The 14,684-nt window shown below is 45.1% G+C and overlaps 1 protein-coding gene across 4 annotated transcripts in view; it reads left to right on the forward strand.

Annotated features, from left to right (window-relative positions):
• Positions 1 to 14,684, forward strand: part of CUX1 (cut like homeobox 1) — a 383,513-nt gene that overhangs the window by 205,432 nt on the left and 163,397 nt on the right. For all 4 annotated transcript variants that reach the window (XM_053554218.1, XM_053554217.1, XM_053554216.1 and 1 more), the window contains exon 4: positions 4,712 to 4,790. In XM_053554218.1, coding sequence (XP_053410193.1) covers positions 4,712 to 4,790 — 79 coding nt within the window. The remainder of the gene's footprint in view (positions 1 to 4,711; positions 4,791 to 14,684) is intronic.

Consider the following 14,684-nt stretch of genomic DNA (forward strand, 5'->3'; position numbering starts at 1 on the left):
ATTGCTCATGTATTCAGGGAAGAGGGAGTGGCCGGGTGTGGCTGGAGTATGAGGAGTGGCAGGAGGTGAGCTTGAAAAGTAGATCTGCCCCAGTCCTGCCTTTATAGAGGTGCTTCTTGAAAATGGTTTTAAGGCCATGGGAATCTCTACCTCAGGTGACATGTGTGCATGAAGTAGCTAGGCTCTGAACTACCAGATTTAAAAATAGATTTCTTAACCATTCAACAAACCTTGCCTTAAGACTCTACCCTAAACCTCTTCCCATTCAAAAGTCTCTTGCTTCCTGTAGGGAGTTTCTGTGCCAAGGCGTGACTTGCCACCTCCAAAGGCATGCAGCGAATGGCCACATACTGGCAGAGGGTGGGTGTGGCAGGTGGAGGGCATAAGGACAAGAAGGACACTGACCCTACCCTCACAGGAGGACCCCCTTCCCAGTTGGTAGCTGCATGGACACCTCAAGGGAAGCCCTTCCACCTAGCAGTCACGATGGTGTTCGCACCGACTCACCCCTTGTACAGATAAGGTGGGACTGGCATCAAAGATGGCTCGCCTGGTTCCTTTCAAGCTCAGAACATTGCCAGCCAAGGGAAACCAGCACACAGTCTGGAGAAAGTGGCACTTAACACTGAGTCTTGCAGCATAGATAGGTTTGGAGTGGACCAAGATGCCAGCAAAGGGTATCCCAGGTAAGCAAAAGCACAGAACTAGCAAGTCGTAGGCTGTAGTGTGGCATTCACACCTATGGTGGTGAGAGGGCAGCTCACTCCAGTAGTCTGGGCTGGGAGAGCGAAGGGGTAGACCCAAGCTCAGGTTCTGAGGCCTGCCCTCTGTCTAGGCCAGTGACCACGGGAGGAGTCAAAAGAATGAAGGAGCATAGAAAGTACCCAAATTCTCAGAATCAACAAATTCTTTCAGGTAGTTCTACAAATCTCATAAGAAGGTGAGGGTACCTCATCAAATAGAAGCTCATCCAAGCACTTTTCATCTCCTTCAAGACCCTTATTGAGTGAAGGAAACTCATTGCCCTGAACTTGGGTCTCTTGGCTTTGTGGAAAAAGAATGGGAGGAGCCCTCAGAATCATAGTTTCCAGGGCTGCCCTAACAAATGTCACTAAACAGCAGAGTTTTACACTCTTGTGGTATAGAGGTTGGAAAACTGAGACCCAGGTGACAGCAGGGTTAGTCTCTCGAGCACAGGGTGGGAGAATCTGCTCTGTGCTCCTCTCCATCTGCTGGGGGTTTGTCGGTGACCTTAAGCACTCCTTGGCTTATAGACACATCACCCGTTGTCGGGTCCTGGGGGCACCGCGTCTCCGGCCCCAGCCCACTGAACTCTCTGGACGCAGGCCACTGCACCAGCTTATTCAGGGCAGGTCTCATTCTGGTCTTGGGTGCTGAAGCACCTTAGAAGTCACAGTTAATATTAGAAGGAGCGAGCGTCTCAGTGGCAGTCTGTCAGTCTTAGTTCCCTTTCTCAGATCCTGCAGCCACTTCTCCTGAGGTTGTTTATAGAAGTAATACACCACAGGTGTAGAGACTGCTGTGCTATAACGTCGGTGTTCTCGTCACATGCTCTTACATGCGCTTTAACAAGAGACCATGATGTTACCTGATGTTAAATCCCTTTCCCAATCCCTTATTGCCAACGTATTTCTCACAGGTGTCTCCTACAACCCGTCTCTGCCTTCATCTCCATGTGGAGTTCTTCCTGGGTACTTACTGTGACCATGCCCAGATGTCCCCTTTTTGTCAGGTCATACTGGATTAGGGTCTGGGCCAATGACCTTGTCTCAACATGATCACCTACAAAGACCCTATCTCTAAATGAGGCCTCTTCCACTATATTGGGGGTCAGGACTTCAGCATCTTGTGGGAGACACAGTTCAACTCATTCCACTCCCCAAGTGTGCTATATGGATTACAAACCCCCACCCCCATGTCCCCATGAACAACCCAGACAAGAGAAAGAAGGACAGTGTTCAGGATCCTTCCAGAGCCCATTCTTTGCCTCCAGAGAGGCAGCGATACTCCATGCCCTCAGTGGGAATACCTGAAAAGTGAGGGACCTCCCTAGGCAGATCCCGAGCTGGGTAGAGAAGCCACAGTGTGGGCATCAAGAGGCACAGAGAGTGGTCAAGATATCTGCCCAGCTTTCTGGCTCCCCACAGCCACATGGCTCTTAGGAGAGGCAGGGAGCATTCTAGACAGCCAGAGAGGCAGCTGGAAATCCACATTTACCCCAAACGTCCATGTGTGGTGGTTAGGTACAGTTGAAATAGTGCCATAAAGACATTTTCCAAAATTTATAACAGATATTTAAAAAGATGTATGTTGGTGGAAGAAAGTACAATACAAAATTTTGCATATGGTTTGATTTCAAATACACATTTGAAACAAATTATAATTGTTTTAAACATTTATTGAAATGTAATTCATATATCATATAATTTATGCATTTAAGGCCTGCATTTTATTAAACTTTATTATATTCACACAGTTGTGCAACCATTACAGTTGTAGGACATTTTCATCATCCCCAAAAAGAAACCCTAGACATCCACCAACTCTTTCCTACCCCCTAGCCCTAGACAACGCTGATCTACACGCTTTTTCTAGTTTGTATGTGCCTACATTTCCTTCAGTGGTGTATTTTAATTAGAAAAAAAAAAAGAAGAGAATTACAGACCAGAGAGACTGGTAATTCTACCAGTGAATGGCAGAATTATGATTTTAATTTTCTTGTCTATATTTTTGATATTTTTCTAATTATACAGTGAACATGAATTGCTAATAAGGGGAGGTTTATTTTAAAAATAGGGCTGTCTTATATTAATAGTCCTTGTGGACTGTATAGTTGTGAATCACAACCTTATTGGGGGGGCGGGAGATATATCTTGAGTTTCAAACAACTGATTTCAAATTGGAATTTGGAACCACAAGTTGTAAGAAATTGGAAATGCTTGGTTGCATTTGTTTGCTCTGTGTTGCATTTCCCAGATGCTCCTCGTTCACCCTGGCCCTGGCCATTAGTATCTATCCATCCTTAATCAGGTGAGAGGCCTGTAATTAAACCATATCCTTTGCCTCTTTAATAACACTGGAGACAGAGAACGTCATTCTGTGAGGGGACAGAAGGAATATATAATTTAATGTCCTTTTTCCTGATCCATTATGAACTTCATGCATACACAGTCTTGCATGCCTTGGGTATAAAAAAGCATCTGTTTCTCAGCAGTTGTGTGTAAGCTAAATACTGTAACAGGTTGATCCAGCATTTGGAAGCTCTTTAGATATATGTCTGGCATGCTCGAGAGTTTCAAACTTCACCTTTCTTTGAGGAATAGATGTCTACACTGGGGAAAACTAACTCTGCCGGGTCAATTCACAAGACAAACCAATCCTGGCCAGTGTTGCCAAAACTCACGTGTTGCCTAAGCTAAAAAGCTATGCACCTTGTTCCTCTGGGCCTCTCGTCAACTGTGTGTGCTCTGATCTCCCAGCTGGCTTACCTTCCTCAATACATCAGCTCTGCCCTACACATTTTTCACCTGGATAAGGGTAGCACCTTCCCAAGGGTCTCCTCCCTACCGCTCCTGTGCTCCTTCCACTCTGGCCAATGTCCAGGTGATGGGTCATACTCCTTCGAATGAGCTTACAGCCCTGGGGATCTGATCCTGTGTGCCTGCCCAGTCCCAGGGCATGTGTACGTGTTCCCACCCCAGCAAACTGCTTGTCTCCTAGCCCCATCTGTGGGTCTTAATCTGGATTTAATGGATGGAGCACGAACTGACATCTGAGTGTCCCAGGATAGAGGGCCTAACTTCATGTTGGGGAGTGGGGTGGAGAGTGCTTGGCTTCATAAAAATTCTTAAAGGGGGGGCGGCGCCTGTGGCTCAGTAGGTAGGGTGCCGGCCCCATATACCGAGGGTGGCGGGTTCAAACCCAGCCTCGGCTGAACTGCAACCAAAAAATAGCCGGGCGTTGTGGCGGGCGCCTGTAGTCCCAGCTACTCGGGAGGCTGAGGCAAGAGAATGCCTTAAGCCCAGGAGTTGGAGGTTGCTGTGAGCTGTGTGATGCCATGGCACTCTACCGAGGGCCATAAAGTGAAACTCTGTCTCTACAAAAAAAAAAAAAAAAAAATTCTTAAAGGGGATCTATGAACTTCCAAATTTCAGAACTTGGCTCTGGGTGTTTTGCATGTGTTCTTATACCCATTGCCTCACTAGTACACCCTGGGAACAGCTCTTGAAGACTCTGCTCCAAGGTGATGACTTGCCTGCCTAAGGTCCCTTTCTCTGTGTCCCCAGGGCACTTTTCTAGCTGGAATTCAATTACTTACTGACATACCTGCTTCCCCCACTGAACCCCAGCTCCCAGGAGGAGTAGCTATCATTGTTCCTTGCCTCCCCTCTAACGCCCTGCTTGCCCAAGCACAATTTCTGCTGCACGATCAGCTCTTAATCAGTACTTGGAGAGGAAGGAAAGGGGCCAGGAAGAGCACGGCACACCAGACCATTTTCTCTGTGGGAAGCCAGCCAGTGGTCCCTGATCGGTGTCGTGAATGGTCTCCTTCACCCTAGTGGACTGGGTGAAACTTTCTCCCATTTCCTCTGAGAGGCTGAAGGCCCAGTTGTCAAGCACCTATGTTAAATTACCTCATGACAAATTTTGAGCTTTTTGTTCTTCTTTTCTTTCTTTCTTTCCCTCTCAGATTGATGCACTGAGTAAGAGAAGCAAAGAGGCAGAGGCAGCCTTCCTGAATGTCTACAAGAGATTGATTGACGTCCCAGGTAAGCCCCAGCACTTACAGCCCGCCGCAGGGCTTGGTGGCTGGCCAGCTGGTGCATGTCGGTGCATGCTGGTGCTCCTTCTCAGATTACCAAGAAATATACACCGTCAGTGACAACTTCCCCCAGGAAACCACGGAGTTCCAGGAAATGGGACTTCTCCATCATACTGACTGTGGGTAGGGATGGAAATTCTATGCACTTGCTAAAGTACTTGTGTAATTGCTAGTAAATGCAGAAACGCAGATCTCTGGGGCTGTGGTATAAAATGGTGTGCATACCATAGAGAAGACAGACTCTGTGGGACTTAGGTGGGAAAGTCTGTGTGCTGTGCAGAAGTCTCCTGAGCTGCCAGACACCACTTTCAGGACTTCAGGAATGGCTCTGGCAGTATATCTGGAATGCCTCACTCCCCTGCCAGGTCATCAAGCTTGGTGACCCCCAGAAAGGTCCTTCACTTAAGGGTTATAGCCAGACGGTAACTGATAATTCCTTTAGCTACAACTAAGTACATGGGTTGTTCTTTCTTTTAAAGGAACGAAGGAGTTAAAATTTAAAATAGTTTGTTAGGCATTCTGAGAGATGATGGCTTCTGATTTCTTACTTTAGAAAAGTGAGATGGAATTCACAATACCTAGAGCCCACTGGTCCTGTTTGTTGGTCCACTGCCCCCAGGAGACTTAGAATCTGTAGGGAGGTGACAGACATGACTACATGAGTCCCAGCTCAGTCATGACGAGACTGATCAGAAAATTAGAATGATCATTTAGTTGTCAGAAACCTAATTACTGCCACCACCCGTCCCCACTCAAGAGAGTTAACCTGTTTGCCTGGATTAGTAATCTCTCACCATCAGTGATGTGACTAGACTTCTTTAATAAAGCAAGGCAAAAGCAGGTCTCCTTTGTACCTTCTTGTATTCTAGTTCAGGTTCACTACATAGCGTTTTGTTCTCTCTTGGAGTTGAGATTAACAAGGGGCAGCAGAAGACATATTGGATGGGGAATAGGAAGATTCAGGTTTGCCTGCCACAGGCTTGTTATGAGATCTTGATCACATTCCTTTTCCTCTCTGGACCTCAGTGTTCTCATCTGTAAAATGGAACAGGGTAGGGAACACCCTAGCAGCAGAGGATGATTTAGTTTGTTCTAACCTTTTGCTGTCTTAGGAACTTAGCTAACTCTTAGTTCCCAAGTTGAGCCTTTTGATTTTCTACAAGAGTTTGTATCTGACAAGTCTTCCTTGAAGACTGACCGAGCCCCACAAGACAGCTCTTTGCTAGTAAATGGGTATCCAGTGCCCCACTGTTCCTCAAGCATCGGACACTTGGCAGGCATGAGGTGGTAGCTGAGAATTCTCTGTTCTCTATGTCAAGTCCATACTGACTCAGAGATAAAGAATTTACAGAAAAAGTACAACCCTATATTTGATAAATATAACTTTCAATTTCCAAAGAGTTTCTTCCATTAAGTTTTCTGTTGGTTCTTCATGCTCAGGAGGGTTCAGCCCCATCCTGTTCTCAGAAGCTCGTGCCACCACAGAGCAGCATCCAGAAGAGAAGGGAATGCTTTCCAGCCAGGAACTCTGTGTCTGTTGGGTTGGTGACTCAGTCAAGAAGGGGCTGGCTTATTTCATCTTTGCCCAGAAGCCTTTGCTGCTATTTTTTACATAATCTATAATCTCATTTTTTAAAGTAGAATTTGTACCTGGATTTTCCACTAGTGAAGTTTCTCTTCTGGGCAGCCTCTATATCAAGTTGTTGGGTTTCTCTTTCTATAATTATAGAAAAGTAGAGACCGGGCGACGCCTGTGGCTCAAGGAGTAGGGCGCCGGTCCCATATGCCGGAGGTGGCAGGTTCAAACCTAGCCCCGGCCAAAAACCAAAAAAAAAAAAAAAAAAAAAGAAAAGTAGAAACCATTTTTCTCATCAGTGTTTCTCTTTGCCTGAGCAGACCTGTTCATACACACATACAAACTTTATGGAATTTTTATCATAACATGGGTGTATATTTATACTCTTTTTTCATTTAATATTACTACTACCATAAGCATTATTCCTATATTGGTGATAGTCTTCATAATGATCATTTGTGGCTAAAGAGTAAATATTTGCAGTTTAAATTCAAGATGGCAAGAACAAATAATGTTTGATGCCAATCAAAATACTCCACATTTCATGTAGATCACACTCTCATGCCACCTCCCAGGTATTTCTCATAGATGCTGTGGTCTGACAGATCTAACAAGTTACTTAAAAAGCAGGCCTGGGGCTCAGAGTGCTCTACCTATGTTTTGAAGTCTGATTATTGCTCAGATGAAGTAATCCTGTGGCTGAGGCTTCCAGGAAGGGCCTGGTCAATAGCAATGGTGCATTTACTGACAGTCACACAGCTGGGGGGAGTCAGGGTGCCTTAACTGTCTGCTGCTTCAGACTTTAATCCAGTGGAATCCAAAAACATTTGGGGGATGCATTAAGTTCTCCTACTTGTAAGAGACAGCAACTCAAACTATCTCAGAAAAATGGAGGAAGCTCTTGGGAATGCCATGGCAGGTATTTCAGCTATATGCCATGAACCAGCTCCAGGAGCTCAGGAAGGGCTGCACAGCAGCCCCAGGAAGAGATGGAGTCAGAGTCCCACCCAGACTGAAACTGACATAGACACTTGATCAAACTAGCTCCCGCCTGCTGCCCCTTCCTGAAACTTTACTTATTTGCGTGTTTTCTTGTCATTTGTTTCACTGGAATGAAAGCTCCCTGAAAACAGGGCTTTGCTTTGTTGTTCTCTGCCCAACTGACCGGGCACACATGGCAAGTGACTCAAGAAGCCAGCTGACCCGAAGCCCAAAACCTCAAGTCCTCTGCAGCAGAGTTCACAAAGGGGCACAGTGGTGACTCTTAAAGCTTTGTTCCTGGCCAAGTTTGCAGTTCTGAGTGCCAAGCTGGATGTCCAGCTAACTGCCTCTTGGACTTCCCTCTGGAATGACTGATGGGCACCACCAGCCCCTTGGTGTGTCTGACAGAGGCTGCCTTCTCTTAGTGAAGGTACCCTATGCCAGAGCACTTGGTTCCCAAGTCCTGGCCATCCCACCTCCAGAACACGTCTCAGTTCCATCTGCTTCTCTCCACCCCACCTTCTGCAGTTCATGGTGGCATGAGAGTCTCTGCACTTGCAGGATGGCCAGCCCCTTCTCAGCTGACCTCCCGGGTCTGGCTGGAATGTGCCTTTGTCATACACACCCTTGCCCAGGACTCTGTGTCCACCCCTGTTATGACTGCTTGGTAAGCCTGCATCCTTCATGGCTTGGCAGAGGGATCATGATGGTGTGGTCTTATCCCCAATTATTTCCCTAGTGTCTTCCCCAGTGCTTGCCATGTAGCAGAAACTTCATGATTATTCATTTGTCAAATGAGTGAATAAATTAGTGTATCAAATTATTTCTCAAAAATGTGCTCTTGAGTGTTTTGGTCTCAGACCTTCATTGTTCCCTCTGAACCATCCTTCTGAGATTAACACTTCCACCAACAGTGAGCACTCTGGAGCATTAGACGTATCAGTTGCAAGAGAACAGAATGTATCTTTTATGGAGTTGTAGCAATTTAATAGCTCTCTGAACTCTCATTTTGCTTTGGTGTCACTCTATATAAAGATTTGCATGCCTGCATAGACATTTATATGGCACTTAGCATTCAGAATTCATCAAACCAGCACATGTGCTTCTGAGACCTTCGGTTTTGTGCCCAGTACTTGATGTCTAAAATCTGTGTGGTTTACCAGCTGTCCTGCTGGTCTGGTACCAAGGGCAGGATCTCCTTCCACTCCATCCCCACTCCCAAGTCCTGCCCATTTCTCTTTCAATGGTCTGACCCATCTATGAGGGGGGAAGAAAGCTGAATCATCCTGGGCTCCCCTCACCTTCACCTTTCACATTAAAAATTCAGCTAACTGAATTAATCTCCTCCCTATCCAAGACATTGAATAAACATTTAGATACATAGTAGCATTGAACCATGATGGTGCTGAGGACTTTTCTGAACAGTAAAAACAATTAAGACCTGGTATTTCCATTCTTCTCATTTGCTACTAGATGGCTTCTCATTCTGTAGTCAGTTTTGAGAGTGCTTTTTATTGGAAATATCTTCCTTGAGCCAAACTATGCTGTTCTTCCAAACTGCTGTGACCCTCAACTTCCTAGGTTTTACTTGATCAGTACCTTAGCCCCTTACCCCACCCCTACTCCCTGTGTATCAGGAACCAAGCTGAGCTCCAGGGATACAACAGCCAGCTAGGATCCTGTCCTTGTGGACTTTATAGTCTGGCGGGAATATGGACATTAAAAATTAATTACACAAAGAATGACTGAGTTGTAGGTGTGGTAAGTGCTACTACAGTCAAAACCACCAAGCAAGACACAGACACTTGCAGTAGCAGATGGCCTCCACTGGGCATGGATCACCTAGCTTTATGTAACAGACAAACCATTAATGGTTGTTGATCAGGGAAATGGTGTGATCAGATCTGTATATAAGAAGATTCATCCCTGCTGCACTTTGGACAACAGATTGAAAAGAGGTCCAAAGTGATGTGAAGGCTCCATTAGGGAAGAAGAGACAGGTATCTTAGTGTCACGTGGTGAGAGTGACGTTGGAGAAATGGACAGATAACCCCTGTGTTTAGGAGAATGGATTTGACTTTGTTAAGGAAGGCAACGATAGCTGTATCTCAGGACCCAGCTAGCTCAGTATTATGACCTTTATCTGGAAAACTATTTCTGTGCATCGTTCCATCTACTTTACAAAACTATAAGAAAGACCAATAAGACATATGATGAATGCGTCTCCTATCACTGATCCTCTTGTTGTCTCTGTTCTAGTTGAAAATGGCCTTTGCCTTTATTGTCAGCATGGTAGCTGCAGGATGGAGGTTCTACATTTACATTCACAAGCAAGTTATGACGTCATTTTGTTAATTTAATCAATTGGCTTTCCTCTGCTAATTTTCTTAGGCAGATTTTATGTCATAAAGTGTATAAAAAATATATAGGGATTATGAGGAAAAGCATCGTGACCATCTGTCAACATTACACCTTGGTAAGGACACGTGGGTAAGGTGAGCCCCCCAGGACAGGGAGTTCCACTGTGGCAGACTCCCTCCTCAGGAAGCCAGCATCCTTGTGCATCAGTCGGTATCTGTGGGTGAGAGCAGAGTTCGGTGACTGTCAAGAACAGTGACTTGTGCAAGGAGAGCTTCCAAGTGTGCTGGATGAGGAATCACATTCACATTTCTGCTCAGCCAGCATTTCCTGGCAGCCCATTGCATGCTAGGCCCTAGACCAGCGGTTCTCAACCTGTGGGTTGCAACCCACAGGAACGGTATTAAAGAGCTGTGGCATTAGGAAAGTTGAGAACCACTGCCCTACACCATGCACCTAAAAAGATAAAAATGCAAGCAGAGCTTGGTCTGTGGCCCCCATACTGGTGGTGGGAAAATATTCATTACCTTTGAAAAAATATTCCATAGTTAAATGGGTAAAAGAGGCAGCCTCTATCCCCTACTATAACGAAAGGAGAAATAAACGTCTCAGTGCTTAGATATCTGGGCATATTCTGGGATAATCTCCTCTTAAAGGCTTTTATATAGCTAGAATTTTACTGTGTGCTGAGCAAAATTGCGACAGTATGCATAATCCTCCAGTAATTAACCTTGTGTGGGTTACTTGCTCTTGCTTGTTGATACTTTTCATATTTTTTACAATGAGCATGTATTTATTTGTACAGCGGAGGGGAGCATAAATCAGTAAAATAATCAACTTGAGATCTTAGTTTCTGAATAGCCATTATTAATGTATTATAGATAAAAATTTAGTCAAGTATTTGTAGGAAACTTATACATTTGTATAAGACACAACTATGACTTTTCTGTCCCAGAAACATCTTAGCAATGATATTTTTTTTTCAAAAGTTCCTGGATAAGAGAAGACTCAAGGTTGGTGGACCTATACCTGTGCCTTGGTACTGCAGAGTTTCTCTGGTTTACTACAAAGTTCAGTGGAAGAATTTCTTTGCAAGTTGTCCTTGCCTCTAGCTGTGACCCTCTCCGCCCCATATAAGAATCATACTTTACTCCTTGTGTGACGTGGTTTAGTGCCTACAGATGCAAACCCTTCAAACGTAAAGGCAATGCCTAGAAGAGTTTATTTTAAGATTTAAATCTTAGGAAGCACATTACCAGTGATATAAAATATTCATTGACTCATGAAATACTACTAGAACTCAGCATTTCATGATTGACTTGTCTCACTTTATTTCCACAGGATAACTAGCCTATAATTGTGAAAAGTAGATGCTGTAGGTTTTTGGAAGTCCTAAAAGAGAGCTGGCTGAAAAGCATCTATTTGTAAGCCATTCTGTTTTCAGAAGCTCCTCCGACATGCCATGCTCCAAGGTGCTCCTGCAGGAGGTTTCGATGTTGATTTAGGAAAACCTTCTCTCCTGGTGAATATCCCCATCAGCCTGGCCTTTGAGGCTCTCAAAATTAAGTGGAAAGTCATCATTTTTGAAAACTGCTTTTTAATGCTCCTCCATAAAATAGCAATCTGGTTCTTTGTGTCTATTACTTTCAAGTGAGGACACATTATAGGTTAAAATTAGAAAATACTGTTGCTTCCATTCTTTTCTCTTCCCTGCCTACCCCTCACTCAGTAATCCCAGAGTAAAGCTCTGAAAAAAAGTGATGAAATCTTAAGATTTAATTAGAAATAGCCCCTGTTTTTTATGCCAGAACTTTAATTGGTAGCATTCTTAAAGGCTCTGAAAGTGTGTCCATTCCAGCCTGATTCCAGAAGGAGATACTCTAGTCCGTGTATTCCAGATCTCCTGGTGATGGCAAACAAGACTGGGTGCTCATGACCCCTCCAGAGAGCTCCCTGGAACTTCGGTATCCTGAGATGGGCAGGATCTCCTGGAAAAATCTTCATTTTACCGTCTTGAAACATCTTCATTCATAGCATTAACAGTCAACCACAGGCACCAAAACGGGGCAGAAGGAGGTACTGAGGTCAGAGGAATGAAACCCCATCTGCTGCCAATACTGTGTGCTTTCTGCCCAGGCTGTGGGTCCCTGACCCCGGAGCTGGACCTAAAGCACCTTAGAGGACAAGGCCCAGTAATACACTGTTCCAGGGGATTGGAAAAACAGATGGCAGCTTCTTCATCCTCCTTGAGCAAGTCTGGGGCCTGACCAACCTCTCCGTTTAGTGTATAGTATGTCTGTGATCTGAGGACTTAGCTGCAAACATGCTAAAGAAAGGCGGGCGTGATAAGACGGGCCCCCGAGCCTGTGGCTGCCAGCTTTCACATGCTGCTCTCGTTTTCAGGGCTTCCTCTCTCCATCCATCCTCCCCCCGTCCCTTGACACAATGCTGTAGTGTGGGAACTCCCTGGATATGACTTGGGGAATCCTCCCTGGTGTGCTCCAGCGGAGAGGTGTGTTGCCTCGTTTCCCCTCTGCCATGACCGGGGTGGTCCTGGCATGCTGGGTATCTAGACAGCTTTTCATCAGTCGCTCATCAACATGCTAATTGCTGTATGACTAATTATGCCCTGAATTCCAGTTGATTTTCTTAATGAGACAGCTGGGTTAATTATGTAATCGTATGATTACATTAGCCTAGAGTGCCCTGGCGAAAAGTAGCGTCTGCTGCGCTGTGATGTCATCGCAGGGATAGTGCTCACAAGGGGTACATTCATCCTTGGGCGGATGGCAGGGGATGGCCTATCGCCTGCAGAGTGTTCTGTGCAAACACAGGCCTCAGGTTTATTAAGATTGGTCTTTTCAATACTCACAATATGTGGAGAAGCTGCTCACCAGCAGCCCTCCCTGCCACTTTGCACCCTCTCCACCGGTTCCTGCACACCCCAGCCCAGCCTGATGCAGCCAGCCAGCCTCTCCCATTCTGAGGTGCAGCAGTGTGCTGCTCCTTCTTCAGGACCACTCCCTCCCCCCACATACCTGCACCAAGCCTGGTGGGCTTTCCCAGGGCACGTCAGCACCTCCTTTGTGATGATTGGGGAATCTAATACAAAATGTTTGTATTCAAGTCTCTGAGGACCAGCCTGAGTTAGTTTACAATGACATATAAACAGCTATTGATGGCCCCAACCTTACTTCCCACCATGCCCCACGTACATTTCATACCTTCTTTCTACCCTGTCTCACTGAAAAAATACACGTATGATATCATCCAGCTTCCATCCAGTTCTCTATTCCCCATCACAGCCAAACTGCCTGCCAGCTCAGCGGCTTCACCTGTTTACACTCTTCCTCTTTCCCAGAAGAGGCTTCTGTGTCCTCTTCTTCCTCCGCCAGAACCCTGTTGTTAGTATCTTCCTTTTCTTTCAGGTTCTCTCTCCAGGTGACTCCTAAAGCTCCACATGACCGTGAGAGAACAGTAAATTCCCCCCACCCACCCACCTAGCCTTTCAGGACAGTAAGTGGCATCAGCATCCGAGCAATTGCTTTGGCCACAAAATGCATGAGTCAGCCTGGATTCTGTTGTTTCCCTCACCCCTGACAGCCAATCTGTCAGTAAGTCAATCTGTCCATAAGTCAATCTGTCAGTAAGTCCTAGTGATCTGGCCTCCAAAATGTATCTGAAAGTCAACCACTTCTCATCACTTCAGCCACTTCCCCTCTTGCCTCCTTAGGCTCACATCTTCTCTTAATGTTCTCAAGTTTATCCTCTGCATGTCAGGAAATGGGTCTAAGTGGTCATGGGTCTCAGTGGTCTCCAAACTGCTTCTGCTCACATGCCCCAAGCATAACAAAGTTTAAATTTGTACCCCTGATATAGTCTTAGTCATGTATGATTTACGAATACAATTACAGTGTCATATGAAACACATTGTAGATCATATGCTAAAAATAGAATAAAAATATGTGATGAAGAGTATATAAAACTTAAAATTTATTTTATTTTATTTTGGAGACGGAGTCTCACTATGTCGTACTCTGTAGAGTGCTGTAGCGTCCCAGCTCACAGCAACCTCTAACTCTTGGGCTTAAGTGATTGTCTTGCCTCAGCCTCCCAAGTAGCTGGGACTACAGGCGCCTGCCACAAAGCCCAGCTATTTTTTGTTGCAGTTGTTCGTTGTTTAGCTGGTCTGGGTGGGTTCTAACCCACCAGCCTGGGTGTATGTGGCCAGCACCATAAACACTGTGCTACAGGCACTGAGCCAGGACTTAAAATTTTATTAGCAGTACAGGCAGTCCGAGGTTAGGAACAAAATAGTTTCTGTAGGTTTGTTCTTAAGTTGAATTTGTATGTAAGTTGGAAAGGGTACATCACCTGTTAACCTGTAACAGCCTCCGTTTGTACGTGCAAGTCGTTTGGCAGTCAGATGCACTTGCTGTGATCGCCTCTGTCATGTCAGTGGTACATAAGTCAGGTATTTATAGCTCAGGGACTGCCGGCACAAGAAACTTCTTTCTCTCCCTAAAAATTATGTGTTTAAGTCACTTTGTTGAGGTATAAATACATACGATAAAATTCACCCATTTCAAGTGTGGAGTTCAATAGCATAACCACCTTTACAATCAAGATATAGAACATTTCTATCACTTTTGAGAAGTTCCTTTATGACTAAACTCCAGCAATCACTGATCTGCTTTCTGTTACTATCAGTCAGATAATCATTTCTGGAGTTTTATATAATGGAACCATTTTGTAATGTACTTCTCGTGTGGCTTATTTCACTAAGAAAGTGTTTTAAGGATTCATCTTTTTGCTGAGATCAGTAATTCTTTTCATTGATGAATAAGATTCCATTGTATGGACATCTGCTAATTTGCCTGGCCGTCCACCTGTTTGTGGCCATTTGGATTGTTTCCAGGTTGTAGC

Source organism: Nycticebus coucang, chromosome 12 (genome assembly GCF_027406575.1).
Source record: "Nycticebus coucang isolate mNycCou1 chromosome 12, mNycCou1.pri, whole genome shotgun sequence".
Classification (NCBI taxonomy): Eukaryota; Metazoa; Chordata; class Mammalia; order Primates; family Lorisidae; genus Nycticebus; species Nycticebus coucang.